The 19,306-nt window shown below is 52.3% G+C and overlaps 1 protein-coding gene across 2 annotated transcripts in view; it reads right to left on the reverse strand.

Annotated features, from left to right (window-relative positions):
- The window catches only part of DAGLB (diacylglycerol lipase beta), a 31,218-nt gene extending 12,327 nt beyond the window's left edge, over nucleotides 1-18,891 (reverse strand). Inside the window, exons 1-9 of one of the 2 annotated variants that reach the window (XM_004774987.3) lie at nucleotides 18,683-18,891; nucleotides 16,679-16,830; nucleotides 10,702-10,873; nucleotides 9,354-9,612; nucleotides 7,597-7,719; nucleotides 6,806-6,933; nucleotides 5,720-5,846; nucleotides 5,405-5,488; nucleotides 2,769-2,846 (exon numbers count right to left, since the gene is read on the reverse strand). In XM_004774987.3, the coding sequence (XP_004775044.1) occupies nucleotides 2,769-2,846; nucleotides 5,405-5,488; nucleotides 5,720-5,846; nucleotides 6,806-6,933; nucleotides 7,597-7,719; nucleotides 9,354-9,612; nucleotides 10,702-10,873; nucleotides 16,679-16,830; nucleotides 18,683-18,777 (1,218 nt within the window). In that variant the 5' untranslated portion in view covers nucleotides 18,778-18,891. The remainder of the gene's footprint in view (nucleotides 1-2,768; nucleotides 2,847-5,404; nucleotides 5,489-5,719; nucleotides 5,847-6,805; nucleotides 6,934-7,596; nucleotides 7,720-9,353; nucleotides 9,613-10,701; nucleotides 10,874-16,678; nucleotides 16,831-18,682) is intronic. The other variant, XM_013047073.2, reaches the window with a different exon arrangement.
- Between the last annotated feature and the right edge of the window lie 415 nt (nucleotides 18,892-19,306).

The following is a 19,306-nucleotide window of genomic DNA, read 5'->3' on the forward strand; positions in this document are numbered from 1 at the left end:
CATGCGTGCTTCTGTGTGTCCCCAGAGCCGAGGTGAGCATCAGGGATCAGCAGCCGTGGGTACTGCGCCCCGCCGTGTTCCCGGTCCCCAGCGCAGGGCCGGGCATGGAGCGGGTGCTCCATGACTGGTTCCGGGGACGGAGGAAGGGATGACATCCACAACACCTTTCCCGGCCAGTGGATCTTTCTACGGCTTTTCTGTAGCTACACGGTATCCTGCCGTATGCGCTGACCACACTTCTGCCGAGTCCCGATGGCCGGTCCGACCTAGCTGATAGAGGATTGATCTTTCAACGTGATGTCAAAACAAAAAAGCTCTGAATTGGTAATAACTGATTAAGCGTCCAGTTCCCACAGACACAAAACTAAGACCATGGAAGCAGAGTTCTAGGAAGGCTAGGTTTTAGTTTAATTTCAAAAAATATATAAAACAGGGGACACCTGGGTAGCTCAATGGGTTAAGTCTCTGCCTTCAGCTCAGGTTATGGTCCCAGGGTCCTGGGATCAAGCCCCACATCCTGCTCAGCAGGAACCTGCTTCCCCCCTCTCTCCGTGCCTACTCATGATCTCTGTCAAATAAATAAATAAAATCTTAAAAACAAACAAACAAACATAAACCCTAATAAATACAGCCGTCCTAAGAGACAGGCTTCCTGAAAATGAAGCCATCTCCACGGACGAGAGCGCCCTCCGTGATGAGACAGGCCTGCCTTCTCTCCCGGCACAGACTGGGAGAGATCCTGTGCTGAGACAGGACACACGGGACTGCCTCGAAAGCTCCTGCAAATTCCCGAGTCGGTGACTACCGAGTTCGGTGTGAGAAGGCCGAGTCTGGCTGCATACAAGAGAAGCTAAGAGGAGGTTCGATGGGTTTCCATCTGCACGGAGCACCTCCTGACGGACCAGCAGGCTTCCCCAGCCTTCCCTCCGGCCAGCAGTGCAGCCGCCTCCCACCCCCACAGGGACCTACTCCGGGACAGGTGGAGCCAAAGGTGACCTGGATACAGCAGCGCCGGCAGGAGGCCCTGCGTGCGTCACACACGGGGAAGGCCAAGACTGCGTTCAGTGGCACCACTTTGAACTCACGCCCTCAGGCCTGACCGGGGCTGCAGAAGGCCAGGCCCAGAGCGCACAAAGCCTTGACCTGCGGGCGGATTCTAAGAACAAGGCCACAGCCCAGCCCACGGGATCCTGACGCGAACGTGCAGCCGGCTACTAACTGTGTCTGTGAGAAAGTAAGACATTTCTTTGTTTTTCTACACACATGCCCTGTAGTGACACAGGGCTATTCTGTGACGTGAGGCTCATCAACAGAGTTAAGGGTTGATGGGAAAGTTCACATGCCCGGGACCGTCCCGTGGCTAACCGGTGGCAGAAGGAACATACTGAAACTGCCCAGCGGGACACGGGGGCTCTATCGGCTACAGTCTGGTTCTGACACATACTTTTGCAAAGATTCGGCATTTTACTTAAAAAATGATCATCACACAAAACACACACTGTGTATAGAGCAGCAGCGCCCCCGCCTACACCCCAACATCCCTCCCTCTCCCCGGAAGGAGCTGCTGTAACTTCCAGGGCTGGTCCTTCCCTCGCACGTGCAAGCACTCTGCTCTGCCCGGCCACCGTGGGACACTGCCCGGTGCCCAGCAGGACAACCGGAAGCATCAAAAGCCAGCAAGGAAGCAGCGGCGAGCGCGCGGAGAACAAGGCCGGACTGTGCGACCACAGCCGGGGCCTCCGTGACTCGTCCCAGGCGCCACCAGCACACATGGGGACTCCGCTCCCGGGCAGCGTCCCCGGAGCATGGAGGCAGGGACCCAAACGGCTGTTCCCAGCCACAGCCCGGACATGGCCCCCGCGTCCATCTGCGTGGTCTTGGCACACGGTGGGGCGTCCAGCAGCCAGCAGGGGAAGGGGACTCTGACACATGCTACTGCCTTGGCTCGACCTCGAGGGAATGGCTGGTGAGAGGACAGGTGACACCTGACTCCGGTTCTGGGAGGGCCCAGAACAGGCACACTGGGGGGTACTGGAATGGCGGGTCCCAGGGGCTGGGGGGCGGGCGGGGAGGAGCGATCGAGGAGGCTCTGACTGCAGATGGTGGTCGTGGGGACACAGCTTTCTGCATGTCTCTGCTGTCACAGAGTCATATACTTAAAAAGGGTTATGATAATCAACATCATGTTATGTAATTAAAATCCTATTAAAAAACAACTCTGCCCCTGACTGGCCATTTCTGTCCCTGGAAGAGACTTGAACCCCGCGGCAGGCACAGGAAAAGCGAAAGGAGAACTTGCGTGCTGTGACACCGGCAGAGGGAACCCACCAGGCGACAGGGAAGTGCCTGGGGTGCCTGCCACTCTAGAGGCGGGAGGGTCTGGGGGGGTCTCCTGGGCGGGGGGGCCCCGTGCTAAGCTGCAGCTTCTCTTCTCCATGACCACAAACGACTCCCATCAAGGGGAGAAGAGCGTTCAACCCGGGTTCAAGTGCCAACGGACACATTCCAATTATCTGTGGCCTCTGGCAAGTCCCCTGATGGCTCTCAACCTGCTCCTTCCTCTTAAGAAACCAGAGCAACCTCGTGAGGCTGCCATGAGGATTTCTACGGAGAGAAGGAAAAGCCTTACTGTGCACAGCACCGGGCAGCTGGTCGCTACCTGCCGTGTGGTTAGCACCCCCGGGAGACCGTCAGACTTGGAAAAATCCTGACCCCCTTGAGGTTTTCCCTAATGGAACATTCCTGAACACACACCCCAGGGCTTGTACCTTGTGTGCCGAACAGTCTTGCACCCCACACTCTAAGTTGAGGGTCTCACTCTCCGCTGACAGGTCCGTGAGGATGTCCTACAAAGAGTGCATTGGAAGAGGCTGTTGGGACGAGCTGTGCACAGAGACCGGCGGGGCAGGTTCCTCTGAGGGACCATGGAGCACTACGGTCTCCTGGGTCAGACCACTGAGGACTGAACCAGACACCTGACCTCAGGAGGGAAACCCAGGCAGCCAGGAAACTCCTGAGGGACCCACCATAAGCAGCGGGTGTGTGACGCGGCTAAGGCACACCTTCTGCCTTTCCTCACTGCACACCTCTTCTGAGTACTCAAGAAGCACAGAGCCCTGTACCTGGGTTTTGAACAAAGTATGGTTCCTATCCTCGAGGGACTATCAAGAGCTCACAGAAACCTAAGGGAGGGTAAGAGATTCATGGGCGTGGGGGGGTGCACTACAGAGCTGGGGTGGGGGTAGACTTCCTGGAGGAGGTAGCATCTGAGCAGAAGATTTAAGGAAAATCTTGCTTTCAGGGAACAGGGACAGCAACCCCACCCAAGGGGCCAGGAAGACCCAAGGCAGAGAGCATCTGAGCACAGGAAGCAGACAGAAGGGCAGACACATGGGTGCTCAGAGGGGCCACTGGCAGAGCCCAAGAGGCAGGTGTCCCCCCAGGACCCAGAGCAGCTAACCCACTGGGGAGTGGACCCCATAACTATACCCTGCAAAGCTTGGGGGGACTCTGGCATACTGCAGAACCACTGGCAGGCTGAGCTCGGGGTAGAAACCAGAAAGGCAGGCTGGGGTGAGGTCACAAAGCACCAACAGAGCTGTGATAAGACACATGAATTTTCTATTAAAAAGTAATGGGGTGGGTGCCTCGGTTGCTCAGTTGCTTAAGCATCCGCCTCTTGATTTTGGCTCAGGTCATATCTCAGGGTCGTGAGAGTGAGCCCAGTGTCGAGCTCTGTGCTGAGTGCATAGCCTGCTTAAGATTCTCTCTCTCTTCTCCTTCTGCCCCGCCCTCCCCCACTCACAAGCTTGCTTTCTCTAAATCAATCAACCAACCAATCAATCTTGGGGCACCTGGGTTGCTTAGTTGTTAAATGTCTGCCTTAGGCTCAGCTTAGGGTCCTGGGATTGAGTCCTGCATTAGGCTCCTTGCTCCGCGGGAAGCCTGCTTCTCTCCCTCTCCCACTCCCCCTGCTTGTTTCCCTTCTGTCACTGTCTCTCCTCTCTGTAAAATAAATACAATCTTTAAAAAATATTAAAAAAAAAAAAGTAACAGGGTGGGGTGCGCCCAAGAGTGGTTTTTAAGAAGCAGTGGTAACATCTGACCCATGGTCTAGACAGAAAGACCCATCTGTGGACGGAACAAGGACTGACTGAGCAGATAAGAGACCAGAGACAGGGGGCGCCTGGGTGGCTCAGTGGGTTAAAGCCTCTACCTTCGGCTCAGGTCATGATCCCAGGGTCCTGGGATCGAGCCTCATGTCGGGCTCTCTGCTCTGCAGGGAGCCTGCTTCCTCCTCCTCTCTCTCTGCCTGCCTCTCTGCCTACTTGTGATCTCTGTCAAATAAATAAATAAAATCTTAAAAAAAAAAAAAAAAAAAAAAAGGGACGCCTGGGTGGCTCAGTTGGTTAAGCAGCTGCCTTCGGCTCAGGTCATGATCCCAGCGTCCTGGGATGGAGTCCCATATCGGGCTCCTTGCTCCGCAGGGAGCCTGCTTCTCCGTCTGACTCTGCCTTCCACTCTGTCTGCCTGTGCTCGCTCTTGCTCGCTCTCTCTGACAAATAAATAAAATCTTAAAAAAAAAAAAAAAAAGAGACCAGAGACAGGAACCAAGGCAGTAAACTGCTTCCCAGGCGTGTGGGGGTGGGGGAAGTGGTGCCGCAGGCGGGGCCACAATGAGGGCCACGGGGCTGCGAATGGGGAGACAGCCAGAGAGATCCGGGCAGGAAGCCAGGAGAAAAAGCAAGAATAAGTCCATGCTTCCTTCCGGGGCCAGCTGGGGGAGGCTGCAGAATCACGAGAAGTGGGGGCCGGGGGAGGTGAGGCATCTGCTTTCCTCGGTGCCTCTGGCAGAGCCCTGGGCAGGTGCGGGGTCCTGGCCAACACCCAGAGTGGTCACCAGGTGGCCACCTGGCCGCAGGAGGCCAAGAGCTCCTACTGTGGCGTCTCACTACACTTTCTGGGTCATCAGGGAAGTGAGGATCAGGAAACGAGACTGAGGAATGGCCAAGAACAGACCAGAGAGCACGACACAGGAAGAACGTAGCCGCCCACTCATCTGCGGGGGGCAGGGAAGGCGGGGGCGGGCAGGCGGGACATGGCTCGCTGGCGGGGCAACAGGGCTACACAGCGAGTTGGGGGGCGCCTCTGGAAGAAGTCCTCCATTGGGGAACCCAGGCCTGCCACTCTGTTTCTGACGCTTCTCAGTAAAAAGAACCGAATCCAATAATTTCTCCAAAGGCAGCATGTAACAGCCCCGGGTCGGCTTCTCCACTTTCTATCCTGGTCTTTTCTGCTACACCTGCTGCTCTAACTGATGAGGACTCTATCCCCTGTTCCAGCAAAGGCGGGTCTCCTGGCACCCCACCCCTCGTCCCGGGGCCTCGAGCACGGGGCTCCTTACCTGCAGAGACATGGTTCCTCTCACCGCTACCACGACAGATTCCTTCCTGTGGTCCAGAGCCACTAAAAAGGGAAGCTCGTAGACCTGAGGGTGAGGAAAGAAGCATGAGTTCTGGAGAGTGAGAGCACGCAGCTACGGGGCCGAGTTCGCGCCGCCCAGCGTCTCTAGCAGCTGGGCAGTGGTGCTGCTCTCCCACAGAAGGTGGGCCGCCTAGAACCCACGGCGGTATCTCTGGGGGAGGTAATTTATAACTTCCGCCACACTCCCAAAGGACCCCAGGACCCCAGAGCAGTGGTGAGGCACCGTTGTACCGACCTTGTCATGAAAGCTTATGTGAATGAAATCCCTGTACTGCAGGCCCGTCGTGTGCAGGATGGAGCCGAAGTGGCAGTGCAGCCGGTCGCCGCCGACCAGGTCGTAGTCCGTCGTCCTGCTTCTACAACTAAACACACGGCAGATGTGTCAGTTACGGTACTGAACAGGGAGCCTCACCCCCACTGTCCCGTCTCCCCTGCACACACAAGAACCAGAGTTCACTACGCTCAGCACTTACTCTGGCTCCCGAATAATGGCCTTTACCATTTCTGGGCACACCTGTTACTAGAGTTCTGAGTTCTAGAGTCGTGTTCGTGTTTTACATAATCAAAATATAAATTTTATATATATATATATATATATATATATATTTCTTTTTCCAAAAAATAAATTATATTAAGAACAAGAGACTCTCAAATCTCCAGGAATGGGGCAAACTGGCATCTTATTTGCTGATACGACGGAGCAAGAAGTGCGCAATGTTGCTTCTGGGGAATTCCTGCCAAAGATGTGTAACTTGACTCTAATCCGGAAGAAACCATCGAATACAAATTGAGGGCCATTCACAAAATACCTAGGTTAAAACGCAATGCAATATCAGCCTCACACAAGACGTAAAACACCGAGGAGCTGTGCCAGACAGACACCAAGTGTGATGCATAAGCGTCACGTGGAGGAAACCTTGCTCTGGAGGCCACTCCTGGGACAAGCGTGAAACCGTGACTCCAGAACCTAAGTGAGTTCTTGCTTAATGCTAGCTATGCTGGTGCAGAAGCGTCCTGAGCATGTGCAGAAGGTCCTCGTTCTCAGGAAACATGGCGGGAATGGCAGGGGGTAAGGGGTGCGCCCTCTGCCGCTGGAGTTTCAGCAAAGCAACGGTGACACAGCACATGTGACCACACTGAGTCACAACTGGTGGCTCCAGATAAAGGATCGATGGGTGTTCCTGGTACTGTGCTTGTGGTTTTGAAATATTTAAAACAGAACATTTTTGGAAAGGGGCAACGAGATTATTTTTAGAAAGTACAGCGAGGGCTCGGAGGGGCACTGAGCAGCATGACCGCGGGGCCGGGCGCGCCCACCCACCAGTCCCCGCCAATCTTGCAGAGTCCGGTGAAGGGGTTCCGGTAGACGTAGAGGGGCCATCCGTAGGCCGCGGCTGCAAACTGCATGTAATGGTGACAGTTGGCTAACTCGGTATCCAAATCAGCTTCCTGGAAGAGAAGAACAACAGAACCCATCACGGACGGGACCAACTCACGGAGATCATACCCTGAACTCCAACTCCTGATGACACCCCTTTCTTTCCTCGTTGAATAGACCTCAGGGGACTTCCACAGGGAAAACTCGTCCTGGAACACCGAACGAAGACAGACCCTGGTTTTATGGGACTGCAGCCAGGACGGTGGACGTGAACAGCAAGAACTCCTACTACAACTCCTGTGGCCCCTGTTGAAACAAGCCAGTGACGGAGCACGAGGCGCGTGAGGACAGCAGAGCACCAGGCCCCTGCACAACATCCACTCAGGTGCAACCTCCTTCGGAAGCATCAACACCTGCGGCAGGAAAACTCCTCCAGCAAAACCCAACTGTTTCTGCTCCCTCGGCCCAGAGAAGAGAGCAAACGCACCCGGGGAAATCAGGCCCATCCCAGAAAAAACTTTTGCTGTACAGATTTCAACAGTCAATTTCCTAAAAGAAAATGCTTTAAAAATACAATGGATGGTGAAGCGGCCAGGAAGCGACCACAGCCAGCACAAGCCACACATCACATTCCAAGCCAACGGTCCTGAATTCGCTGCGGCCAGTTTGTTTTTTGAAGATGTATGAATAGGAGTAAATGTCGAAACCTGATAACCCAACAGGAAGGGCCTTACCTGGGGGGGACCTGGGGAATGGCTGATCACCTCATCTGGCTCCTGGCTGTTCCTGATGTTGTCCTGTTGCTGATGGAGAAGGGTGAGGCCCGCCGCAATGTCGCTGGGCACCAGATCTGTGTCCTGGATGAAAACAGTGTCTTGTTTTCACTGGGATGGCCTGAGTTCCTTAAAAGTCAGTTTATTTTTTACAGTTCACACACATGCACACACAGTTACACGTAAAGATGTTCCTTAAGAGTATTTTCCTTTCAAGATTTCATCTGTCTATGAGATTGATTTTTACAATCCTGCCCTCAGACAAATCCACGGGAGAACAGAGAAGTGCTGCTGAGCTCTTATTTTCAAATTTCATTTCAAGTTACTGTAACTACTTAACTGACTTTACAGCTTTTGTAGAGTTGGGAGCAAATGGATAAGGAGTTCACCATCTTTGTACTAAATGGCCAATTTTAGCCCAAATTTAGACTCTTGCTCAAGATGCTGTGGTTTTGTCCCAAGAGTCCCTGTTAGAGATTTAAGAGACTGAACTTAGACTCTGTGGCTACAGCAAGCCTCCAAAAGAACCTCAGTCAATGAAAGCAGCAGGGGGAGGTCTCCTGTGCCCGCCTTCCCCTTGTCTTTCAGGCAGGATCTGGAGCAGCAGGAATCCTCGGCTGCCTCTAGCCACTTCCGGTCCGCAAGGAAGCACCAGGCACTGGCCACTCGGCCTGAGCCACCGGTTCTTCCAACCGTCTTAGGCCCAGACCAGAGCACTCCTTGAAGGTTAGTTTAGGTTAGTTTAGGAAGAAAACACTTCTCCAGTCCCTGGATGTAGGCGGCCGCCTGGGGCCAACCTACAGACCAGAGCACTCCTTGAAGGTTAGTTTAGGTTAGTTTAGGAAGAAAACACTTCTCCAGTCCCTGGATGTAGGCGGCCGCCTGGGGCCAACCTACAGGCCACCCTGGGCCACACAGACACAGACACCAGAGAGGCAAGGAGGGACCAGCAGTCATGCAGGACATCATGAGAACTCCTCTCCCTTCCCTGGTCTCAACACTGAACACAACAGTTTCCCAGAGAACAGTACTGTAAAACGCTGGATGTGAAAGAAAATGAGTGTTCCCGAGTCACTGAAGAAACCGCTCTGGAATGACGACGCCTGCCCATACGGTAGTAAGACACTCAGGAGTAGAGTCATCTATCACATCTACCACGCTATGAAGTAGCAGACGGGGCCTGACAGCTCCCTGGACACACGGCACCGCCCGCACCTGGCGCCTGCAGAGGGGACCAGCCGGCAAATCGGCCCCACAACATGCAAGTTCCATCGCAGAACTCCTTAAAAATGAACTAAGAGGGCACCTGGGTGGCTCAGTGGGTTAAGCCTCTGCCTTCGGCTCAGGTCATGATCTCAGGGTCCTGGGATCGAGCCCCGCATCGGGCTCTCTGCTCAGCGGGGAGCCTGCTTTCTCCTCTCTCTCTGCCTACCTCTCTGCCTACTTGTGATCTCTATTTGTCAAATAAATAAATAACATCTTAAAAAAAAAAAAAAATGAACTAAGAATCGCGACAGCATAACAAACAGGTGGCCACACCAGGACGCAGCGGCCAGGGAGATGGGTCCGCGAACGCAAGGCCCTGCGCTAACACCCCAACCCCGCCATGCCACAAAGCACACGTGTGCAAGACCGCTTCGGCATGAACAGAGAGTATTCATGTTAACATGAGACATTTACTGAGGAGAAAGAGACGAAAGCAGACCCCTTCAGCTTACTGAAAAGTAGGTTGAGAAAAGCTCTGCCGTACTCGAAAAAGCTACTCGAGTATGGTCGTCCTTCCCGATGCAACAGCACAGCAGCTTGATTCTGGTTTCCCACACGCTTGTAGCGGCTGTCTTGAGGCCATTAAGTAATTGGCTGGACTCACGACTATCCAGGTGGTTGGGGCCTGCGGAGGGATATGGAGCCATTTTCCCCCCGAGGGGGTCAAAGACGATGATGATGGTGACTACGGTGGAGACGATGATAACCCAGCTGCAAAACAGAGAGAGAAGGCGTGAGGACCCTGGGTCCCACGTTCAGATGCGGCTCTCCCAGAACCAGGTGGAGGTGAGCGACTTGTTTTTTCTAGAAAGTTCTTTATGGGCCTGTGGCTGACCCTGGTCCCACAGAAGTCAGAGCCTTAGAAGTGAAGACCACAAAAGAGAAAAGGGGGTGCCTGGTAGGCAGAGCTGCAGCCTGGACACGGAAGTAGCTGGAACCTGTTCTCCATGGTCCACTGGCCACGACCCAGGCCATGCTTGGTAAAACCCAAAGAACTTTGCCCCATCATGAGATACTCTGATGGGTTTTTCATTCATACCTTCAGGGCACAATGTGCCAGACATCATGGTTCACAAACACGTGCACCACAGGACAATGCACCTCTGTGCAGGGACTCTGCTGCCCCTGCACGTGCGGCGTGGGAAGGGCAGCGTCAGCACGAGTCTCCAGCAGGGGAAGTAACTAGATCCTTCCTACGACTGCGAGCCTGGAGACTGGGAAAACCCAATCCCACCCATTAGTCCCTCACAATTCCTGACACTTTGTTTCTTCTCATCCTGCCTTTAGTTTTTGCCCTTGATTTGGTCTTTGGGTTTTCTTCCTTCTAATAACAGAAAGAGTGGAACAGAGAAGAACAAGAACCAGCAAGAAAAAAAATGTGATCAATAAATGTATTAACGGGAGATAAATGATTCCTTACATATAAATACATGTCTCAATTTTTATGATTGACTCAAAAAGGTCCAGTTTCAGGGCACCTGGGTGGCTTAGTTGTTAAGCATCTGCCTTCGGCTCAGGTCATGATCCCGGGATTCTGGGATTGGGCCCCACACTGGGCTCCCTACTCAGCAGAGGGCCTGCTTCTTCCTCTCCGTCTGCTGAGAGGTCTGCTGCTCTACTTGTGCTCTCTGTGTCAAATAAATAAAATCTTAAAAAAAAAAAAAAAAGAAGTCCAATTTCTAACAATTTGAGGAAGCCCGCATGATATCGGGCTATCTGCAGTGATTCAGAAAAGTCTATTTCCTTACATCTCAAATGCATCTGAGACAAGAAACTGAAAGAGAAGACGGAAGACCTCACCTGATGACAACAGTGGCAATGATGCCATTCACCACTGTCTTGTCACACTGAACGTCGTCTGCTATCCAGGCAGCCCCCAGAGAAGCCCAGACCATCTCTGGCAGAAAGAGCGCTAGGCGGAGGTAAAGCAGCTTGGACATAGATTTCCGTGGTCCCGGATTACAGATGGTTCCTAAAACACAGAAGATACTCAAACTGGGCACCTGGCTTCCTCGGAGACTTCCTTTCCACAGAAACAGAGGGCGGAGAGCATCCGTTACTACTGTAGATGGTTTCTACTCTTCATTGGAAACCAGTGCCGAAGGCTGAGAGCAAGTGACCAAGTGAGGGGTGGAAATAGGGCAAAAGACTTATGACTTATGAGGGTTTCAAGAGACTCCAGGGTTCTAACTGGGATGGCCATACAATCATTGCCCAAGCTGGGACGCTTCTGAGAGAGGAAGGAGGGGCTGCGAATAATTATGCTGGGACATCGGGCAGAAAACAGAACTGTCCCGGGCCAGCAGAGATACAGAGATACACGGTCACCCGACTCTAGAAAATAACTCTGCCATCTGCTCAAGATGGATGGCGTTCAGGCACCACGTGAAACACTTAACACCCATTATTCTGTAATCCTCACAGCTCTGAAGATAGTTACCGCCCCATCTTACAAATGAGGAAACTGAGGCTAAGAGAGCTTAGTAACTATTTTCTAAAACATAACCCAAGAGGTGCCCGGGGGAGAGGGTTGATTAAGCCTCTGGTTCTTGGTTTTTGCTCAGGTCATGATCTCAGGGTCATGAGACGGAGCCCAACCTCGGGCTCTGCGCTCAGCGGGGGGTCTCCCTGAGATTCTCTCTCTCCCTCTCTCTGCCCCTTCCCCCACTCTGTCAAATAAATAAGCAAAATCTTAACAACAACAACAACGACAAAACCCCACAATCCAGGTCTGCATGGTCCCGGCTCTCCAGGTCACCAGGGTCCGCACTCTTGGAAAGTGAACAATTCTGACACGTGGGAACACGTGGAGAAACCCAAGACACAGACGCCACCTTTTCACCGTGTGTCTCCCACAAACCCAAGTGGCCTACTGAGGTCTGTGTGCTTTAATTCTCCATGTAAAACCTCAGCTCTCTCCCTCTGGGAAAAGGTGTGATAAATACTAACTGAAGTGACACAAAAATGCCAAATGATTAAAACAAAACAGTGAAAAAAACCCACAAAAACCCAAAACCATGAGTGAAGACAATCTTAAGATGTAAAGAATGATCTGGTGAGGAAATAGCTTTTTTTTTTTTTTAAAGATTTTATTTACTTATTTGACAGAGATCACAAGCAGGCAGAGAGGGAAGCAGAGAGAGAGAGAGAGAGAGAGAGAGAGAGAGAGAAGGAAGCAGGCTCCCTGCTGAACAGAGAGCCCAATGCGGGGCTAGATCCCAGGACCCCGGGATCACAACCTGAGCCAAAGGCAGAGGCTTTAACCCACTGAGCCTCCTAGGCGCCCGGAGGTAACAGCTTTTATGTTCCAAGAATCACCTTCCATTAGACTGGGTAACTAATTAGACTCATGTTCTAAAGTTTCTGTTTGGCACAAAGACAAAATATAAGGTAACCAAAACAATTCTCTCTCCCTGAGGGGCTAAGAGTGCGGGCCTAAAATCCCCGGGCCCCCCCCACAGCCTGCTGCGATCAGCCGACCACCCCCACCACCCCCACCCGCAGCAGGGAACCCCGGCTGGGCCGGCCCCCAGGGGCCCGCCCCCAGCAGCACCCACAGCGCCCGGCCCGGCACTCCAACACCCCGCGCGGGAAATACAGTTGTAAATAAGGAAGCGGAAAATGGAATTCTAAGATTCCAAAAAGAAATAAAGATACTGCAAAAAACCTCCTTTCTAGTCGAGCCCGCCGATGAAAACATGGTTATTTACTTAGATAAGAGCTCTTCCTCACAAGGCAAGGAGGGCCCGGCGAGGACCTGCTGCTCCCGGGGTGTGGGGACGCAGAGGCCCCATGACCGCCGAGCAGAACCTCCTCGCGGAACAGACTGCGGCGCCTCTGGGGCTTCACCACACAGAGCCACTCATGAGAAGACCACAGAAGGCAGGCCCGTGTCACAGCATCTGGGCTTTAACGGCTCTACACACTGCCCCAACCTTCCCTAGCGGGAGACGAGCACGGAGGTGACGCAAGGAAACGGCCCAGAATCCGCATCAAACACAGCAAACGGCACACCCTGGAAGCTGAGGGTGCTCCGCCATGAAAACGGGGTAGTCGTGAGGCTGGACCTTCCTTAACTAAGCCTCCCCCATGGTAGGAACAACAGGATTTCACCAGGGCGGTGAACACCAGGATTTCACCAGAAACCGCAGCATAGCTTCTCCCCAGCCGCGCCGCACCGATGACTGATGACCGGGAGAGAGAGCAGCGCATGCGCCTCAGTGTCCTGGATCAAGATGACCGAACCCACATGTGCCCCCTGCAGCTTGGGGTGTCTCTCCGAGAGAGTAAGACCAGCCCAAAGCTACGTAAACATGGCCCTCCAGCACGAGCGACAGGTTAATTACTGAGACGCCTCACAGAACAAAAGGGGCAACAGAAGTTACCCACGTATCAAGAATAAAATTAACAAGGACGCCTGGGTGGCTCAGGGAGTTAAGCACTGACTCTTGATTTTGGCTCAGATCATGATCTCAGGGCTGGCCCTTAAACTAACGTGATTCCTAAAATATTGCGTTTAGTTCAGTTGTGGCACCTCTTGCCACAAGTAAACAAAAGTTGAAAAACAGGAAGGACCCAGGACATGCCCTGACTCGGGGACTGAAGTGCAGCGCTGGGCCAGGCGTCCCGGCTCTCTGGCTTCTCACAACTCTGCCCTCCTGTCTGTCAGCTCATCCTGGCTGTGAGTGGAGATACACCAGGATTTCAGCAGCTCCTCCCTCCCCAGAATCACCAGGCTGAAAACACTGTATTACTTCTGCGTCTTTCCTTGAGGATCAAGACTCCCCAGAACCTTCCAGAAAATTCCTGAGTTTCACTGGCTCCAGCGGGGTCACATGTCCGTTCCGGAACCAGTCACTGACATGGGAGGATCATTCCTGAGCTGGGTGGGGAGCTGGCTTCTCTGACACCCTTACTTCATATGTGAGGGATGGGGAACGTCCCAAATAAAACTGGGTTGTTTGGAAGAGGCTGCTGGACGGGCAACCCACCCATAACACAAACTGCTGGCACATAACGCCTAACACGTACACCATCGGATGTTTTCTGAGCTCTGACCGTGAGTGGGAGACAGTGCAGGCCTTACACAAGAGCTTAAGGGGAGGAGCCTAAGCAAACACGGCCATGAATGTACGTGCTCCAACACCACCAAAAATATCTGAAGAAAAAATACTCAAGGAAAAAAACCTCACATTCCTGATTCAGATCTGAACACTGAGTCTCCTAACCAGAACAGGACATGAACAGAAAGGACCAAGAGATGAGACAATGCCACAGATGAAGTGACACCAACCCAAATACTTCCCCTTGCAGAAACTCAGACTTCACGAAAGGCTCCACAGCGCTGGGGCACCTGGCTGGCTCAGCTGGTTAAGCGACCGACTCTCGGTTTCAGCTCAGATCATAATCTCAGGGTCGTGAGATCAACCCCTGCACCGGGCTCCGCACTCAGTGCGGAGTTTGCTTGAGGTTCTCTCCTTCCCTCTGCGAACCCCCACACACACTCTAAGAAACAACAAAAACACAACATTAAAACCACAACTTCACAGTGCTAAAGCCACAGAATAGGGACTGACACGAACAGAACGGGGATCTTCTTTGCTCTAGACATTCATGCACACATTTTTGTTTTCACGGGCATGCTCAAACACACAGCGCTCTCTTTTCCATACATATCTCTTTAAGTGGGCACATGCCCCCACCTCTTAGACATTTTTAAAACCCCGTGGTCATTCTCATGAAATACTCGGCCACTAACATTTCTCCATCACGCCCCACAAGCTACCCCCACTTTTCAGTTTCAGTTGGTTATGCACTGCCGAGATCACGACTACTGCCCAGTGTTGTCAGCTCTTCCCAGTGCTTTCATCATCATCTGGAATGTGTGAGCCTGCCTCCCCCAGCCCCACTCAAGCAATGATGAAACGTGCTGGAGGGGAGTGTGCCTTTTAGCCCTGCCTTTGACTGCCGAGTTTTTAGTTTCTAATGCACCACAGTGCTCAGCTCCTCCTATGAACCTGAGCACTCACAGGGAAGGCTCCCAACATTTTCAGCAAAGTGACTGCGAAAATTGTAATACGGAGAAAAAATTATCATTAAGAAAAGATGAGGGGGGCGCCTGGGCGGCTCAGTGGGTTAAGCCTCTGCCTTTGGCTCAGGTCATGATCTCGGGGTCCTGGGATCGAGCCCCGCATCGGGCTCTCTGCTCAGCGGGGAGCCTGCTTCCATCTCTCTCTCTCTGCCTACTTGTGATCTCTCTGTCAAATAAATAAAATATTTAAAAAAAAAAGAAAAAAGAATAGATGGAGGGCGCCTGGGTGGTTCAGTCGTTAAGCATCTGCCTTCAGCTCAGGTCATGACCTCAGGGTCCTGGGATCGAGCCCCACATTGGATTCCTTGCTTGGTAGGAAGCCTGTTTCTCCCTCTTCTACCCCTCCCACTTGTGTTCCCTCTCTCGTTGTCTGTCAAATAAATAAATAAAATCTTAAAAAATAAAAATAGATGGAATTGTTACTGAACATTAATAACAAAGGACAAATAACTCAATTTAAAATGAGGCCAGGGGCGCCTGAGTGGCTCAGTGGGTTAAAGCCTCTGCCTTCGGCTCACATCATGATCCCAGGGTCCTGGGATGGAGCCCCACACAGGGCTCTCTGCTTGGTAGGGAGCCTGCTTCCCCCCACCCCCACCTACTTGTGATCTCCATCTGTCAAATAATAAAATCTTAAAAACAAACAAACAAACAAAAACGGGGAAAGGATCTGAGTAGACACATCGTAGATACACGAATGGCCAGTAAGCTACGAGAGGATGCTCACGAAGGAACTGCAAAATCACCACCTCAGAGAGATCCACCAGGAAGGACGGCTAGGATCGGGAAGTCAGACAATCGTAAGCGCTGCTCACGATGGGGAGAAACCGAAACTCTTTATAAACTGAAAGAGAAATGGTAGCTGCTTGGACTCCAGTCTGGCAGCTCCCCAGAAGGTTAAACATGGGGTCACCACATGATCTGGCCATTCCATGCCTAGGCACACATCCAAGAGAAATTAAAACCTCTGTCTGTATAAAAACACCTATGTGAACGTTCACAGCAGCTTTATTTGGAATAGCCCCAAAGTGTTAATAATCCAAATGTCCACCAACTGACAAATGGGTAAGTAAAATGTGGCAAACCAGTCAATGAAATTTTTTTTAAATTTTTATTTATTTGAGAGAGAGAGAGAGCGCGAGCATGAGTGCCCAGGAGCAGGGGTGGGCAGGGCACAGAGGGAGTGGGAGGCTCCCCGCTAGGCAGGGAGCCTGATGTGGAGCTGGATCCCAGGACCCTGGGATCATGACCTGAGCTGAAGGCGGATGCTTAGCCAACTGAGCCGATATTATTCAGTCATAAGAAGAATGAAGAGTTGACACACACTAAAAGATGAATGAACCCAGAAAACATGCTAAGTTTAAGAGGCCAGACCCAACAGCCACATAGTGGATGACTCCACCTGTATGACCCATAACAGGCAGATCTACAGACAAAGTAGGTCAGCAGATGGCGAGAGCTGAGGAAATTGGGGGGAAATGAGGAGTGATTGCTAACAGGCATAGGATTTCTTTTTGGGGGTGAGGAGAATGTACTAAAATTGTGTGAAGGCTGCAAAACTCTGGGAATATACTAAAAATCACGGTCTTGGATGCTTCCGATGGGTGAATTGTACAGTACACGAATTATATCTCAATAAAGCAATTAAAAAAGAACAGGTATCAAAGAAAAAAGGCTACCCTATACCTTTCATGCTGACACACGTGATGGCGGCCACTGTACATATAATAATTGCTAGGAGAACAAGAAGAACGATCAAGTAACTGCTGAGCAGGGCACCGCCTGTACAGTCCAGCTTCCCTCGGTGCATGAGGTACAAAGTCAAAATGCCAATCCACCTGCCGAGAGATAGGGAGGGTCAGAAATGGAAACCAAGGTACTACATTATAAAACATTACAGAGGGCGCCTGGGTGGTTCAGTCATTGGGAGGGGTCTGCCTTCGGCTCAGGTCGTGATCTCTGGGATGGAGCCCTGAGTCGGGCTCCCTGTTCAGCAGGAGGCCTGCTTTTCCCTCTCTCGCCATGTCTCTGTCAAATAAATAAATAAAATCTTCTAAAAAAATTATTTTTAATTACAGAAAGAAATAAAAGGAGTTAATATATTTTTTTAATTTTAATTAAAATTTTTAAAAAAGAGTTAATTTCCCAAGGCAAGGTGAAGTTTGCTTTGGAATACAATTTTCTCCAATAAAAGATGTACTAAGAAAAATAATAAAAGATCTACTAAGTCAATTAAAGAGTGTGACTTTTTTTTTAAAGCCAATTATTTATTTATTTATTTATTTATTTTTAAAAAGATTTTCTTTATTTGACAGAGAGAGAGAGCACAAGCAGACAGAGGCAGCCAGAGAGAGAGAGGGGAAAGCCGGCTCCCCGCCGAGCAGAGAACCCGACGTGGGGCTCGATCCCAGGACTCCGAGATCATGACCTGAGCTGAAGGCAGAGGCTTAACCCACTGAGCCACCCAGGTGCCCCTAAAGCCAATTTTTTAAAAAATGAGTTTTATACTTCCTGTGCTTCCACGATCGTTCCTAATTCTATGCCTGCTCTCATACCAAAGAGGCACTTAATGCCGTAAGCAGGCAACTATAATGCGGGCTGATGAAAAACAGCTGCCCTACCATGACTCAGAAATACACAAGTGTAAACCAACAAAATGCAGGCTTGCTAAAATATTAACAAGATATGTTTATTTCTGGGGATTAACAAGGAACTGACAATCACACACTGTCGTCAGCTGTGTGTAATGCAAAAAATGTAATGCAAAAAACCGGGAGGTGGTAAATCAAGATATGCCAAGATGTTCCACAGGGAACGCTGATAATCTTGCAAGGCCACGTACTGCAGACTTGCTATCTTTTGTAATTCAGTACAAAACAAGGAAAGACAGCACCAAAGGGCTGTATTTCAGGAAATGGCTGAGCAGCATGAAGGATTCAAGCCCAGGTGTGGAACTGGGACTAGAGAACATTTTATGCTTTTGTCAGTTTTGTGATATTAGGACTGTGGGTCTGGAAATAACAATGGGAAATAACCTCAGAGAGACCCCGCTATGAAAACTATGAACTACTGAGAAGCCGCTTCCAGGATTTCACGTTTTTATATTCCTTTCCCCTCAAGAATGCACTCTTCGATTACAGTGGTGCTGTATTTATTCCCTGCTCAGCCCTTCTGGGGGCAGACTTGAGGAGCCCAATTCCACTTCCCATCGGTTGCAGACTTTGTGCCAAGCCTGGCTGCTCCTCAGGGAATTCAGTTCTGGAGCGACAAGCAGGCTACTATTTCCCATTCTTTCCTCTGGTTGACCCTGCATGCCCTGAGTTTCCATGCCGAGCGCCGTAATAATGCCAAGTGGCTGCTCCTGGCTCCAGGAAGCTGATCCCGAAGGGCACGGCCTTTGGTCCGTCACCACGTCCCCGAGGCTCCCGGAGCCAGGCCTCCGCGCCGCACGCGACAGGGGCCGACCTGGGGGTCCCCAGACCCGGCCTCAGTGTGCCCTCCCAGAAGTGGGCAGAACGGCTGCACGCACGTCCTCGGAAGCTTCGCGCGGTGGAGAGGCCCAGACGAGGGAACGTGGGCTCCGCGTCCGCGCGCACAGACCCGGCGACACGGCCGCTCCTCGCGGGCGGCTGGAACCCGCTCCCTCCGAGCCCCGGCCGCCCGCCCGGCCGCCCAGCCCGCCGCCCTTACCACACCACTCGCAGGGACAGCTCGAAGAACCCCGGGAAGACCAGGTCGTCGCTGGCAATGGCCCAGCGCCGACCGAAAAGCACCATCCCGGGCATGGCGGAGGCCCTGCTGCCCGGCCTCGGGCCGGCCCTCCGCGCGCCGGTAGCCACTGGGTGCCCCGAACCCTCCCGGATCCAACGCCAAACTAACTGCGACTCAGCGCAGGCGCGTGCGAGGGTCATGAGGTCCAACGCACGCGCACTGAGCCCCGCGCCGCCGCTGGCCCCTCCGCGCCTGCGCAGAGACGCTGACCCGGATGGCGCTGATCAGCGCGGTGGTTGTTTTGCGTGTGTGCGAGGTCCTTTCTGATAATATTCCAGTTTTGTAGATAAGGACTCTTCGGGGCCCGGAGGAATGAACACCCCAGAGGTCCACGGGTGGTGATGGCCAATCTGTGGGCTCCTTCCAGGTCAGGAGTGCCGCGTTAGGACCCCTCTCGAGTTCAGGGTCTGAAACCACCGAGCAGCTGGGCTGGGGCGTGGGGAGGAGCCTTATCCTCTAAGCGTAAGGCACTGAGTACTTAGCACCTGCACTCTGCCCCAGCCCAGTCCGAGACCCCTTCGTGCCTGCGCGGGTCTCCCCACT

Source organism: Mustela putorius, unplaced genomic scaffold (assembly GCF_011764305.1).
Source record: "Mustela putorius furo isolate JIRA1106 unplaced genomic scaffold, ASM1176430v1.1 tig00000139_pilon_pilon_pilon, whole genome shotgun sequence".
Taxonomy (NCBI): domain Eukaryota; kingdom Metazoa; phylum Chordata; class Mammalia; order Carnivora; family Mustelidae; genus Mustela; species Mustela putorius.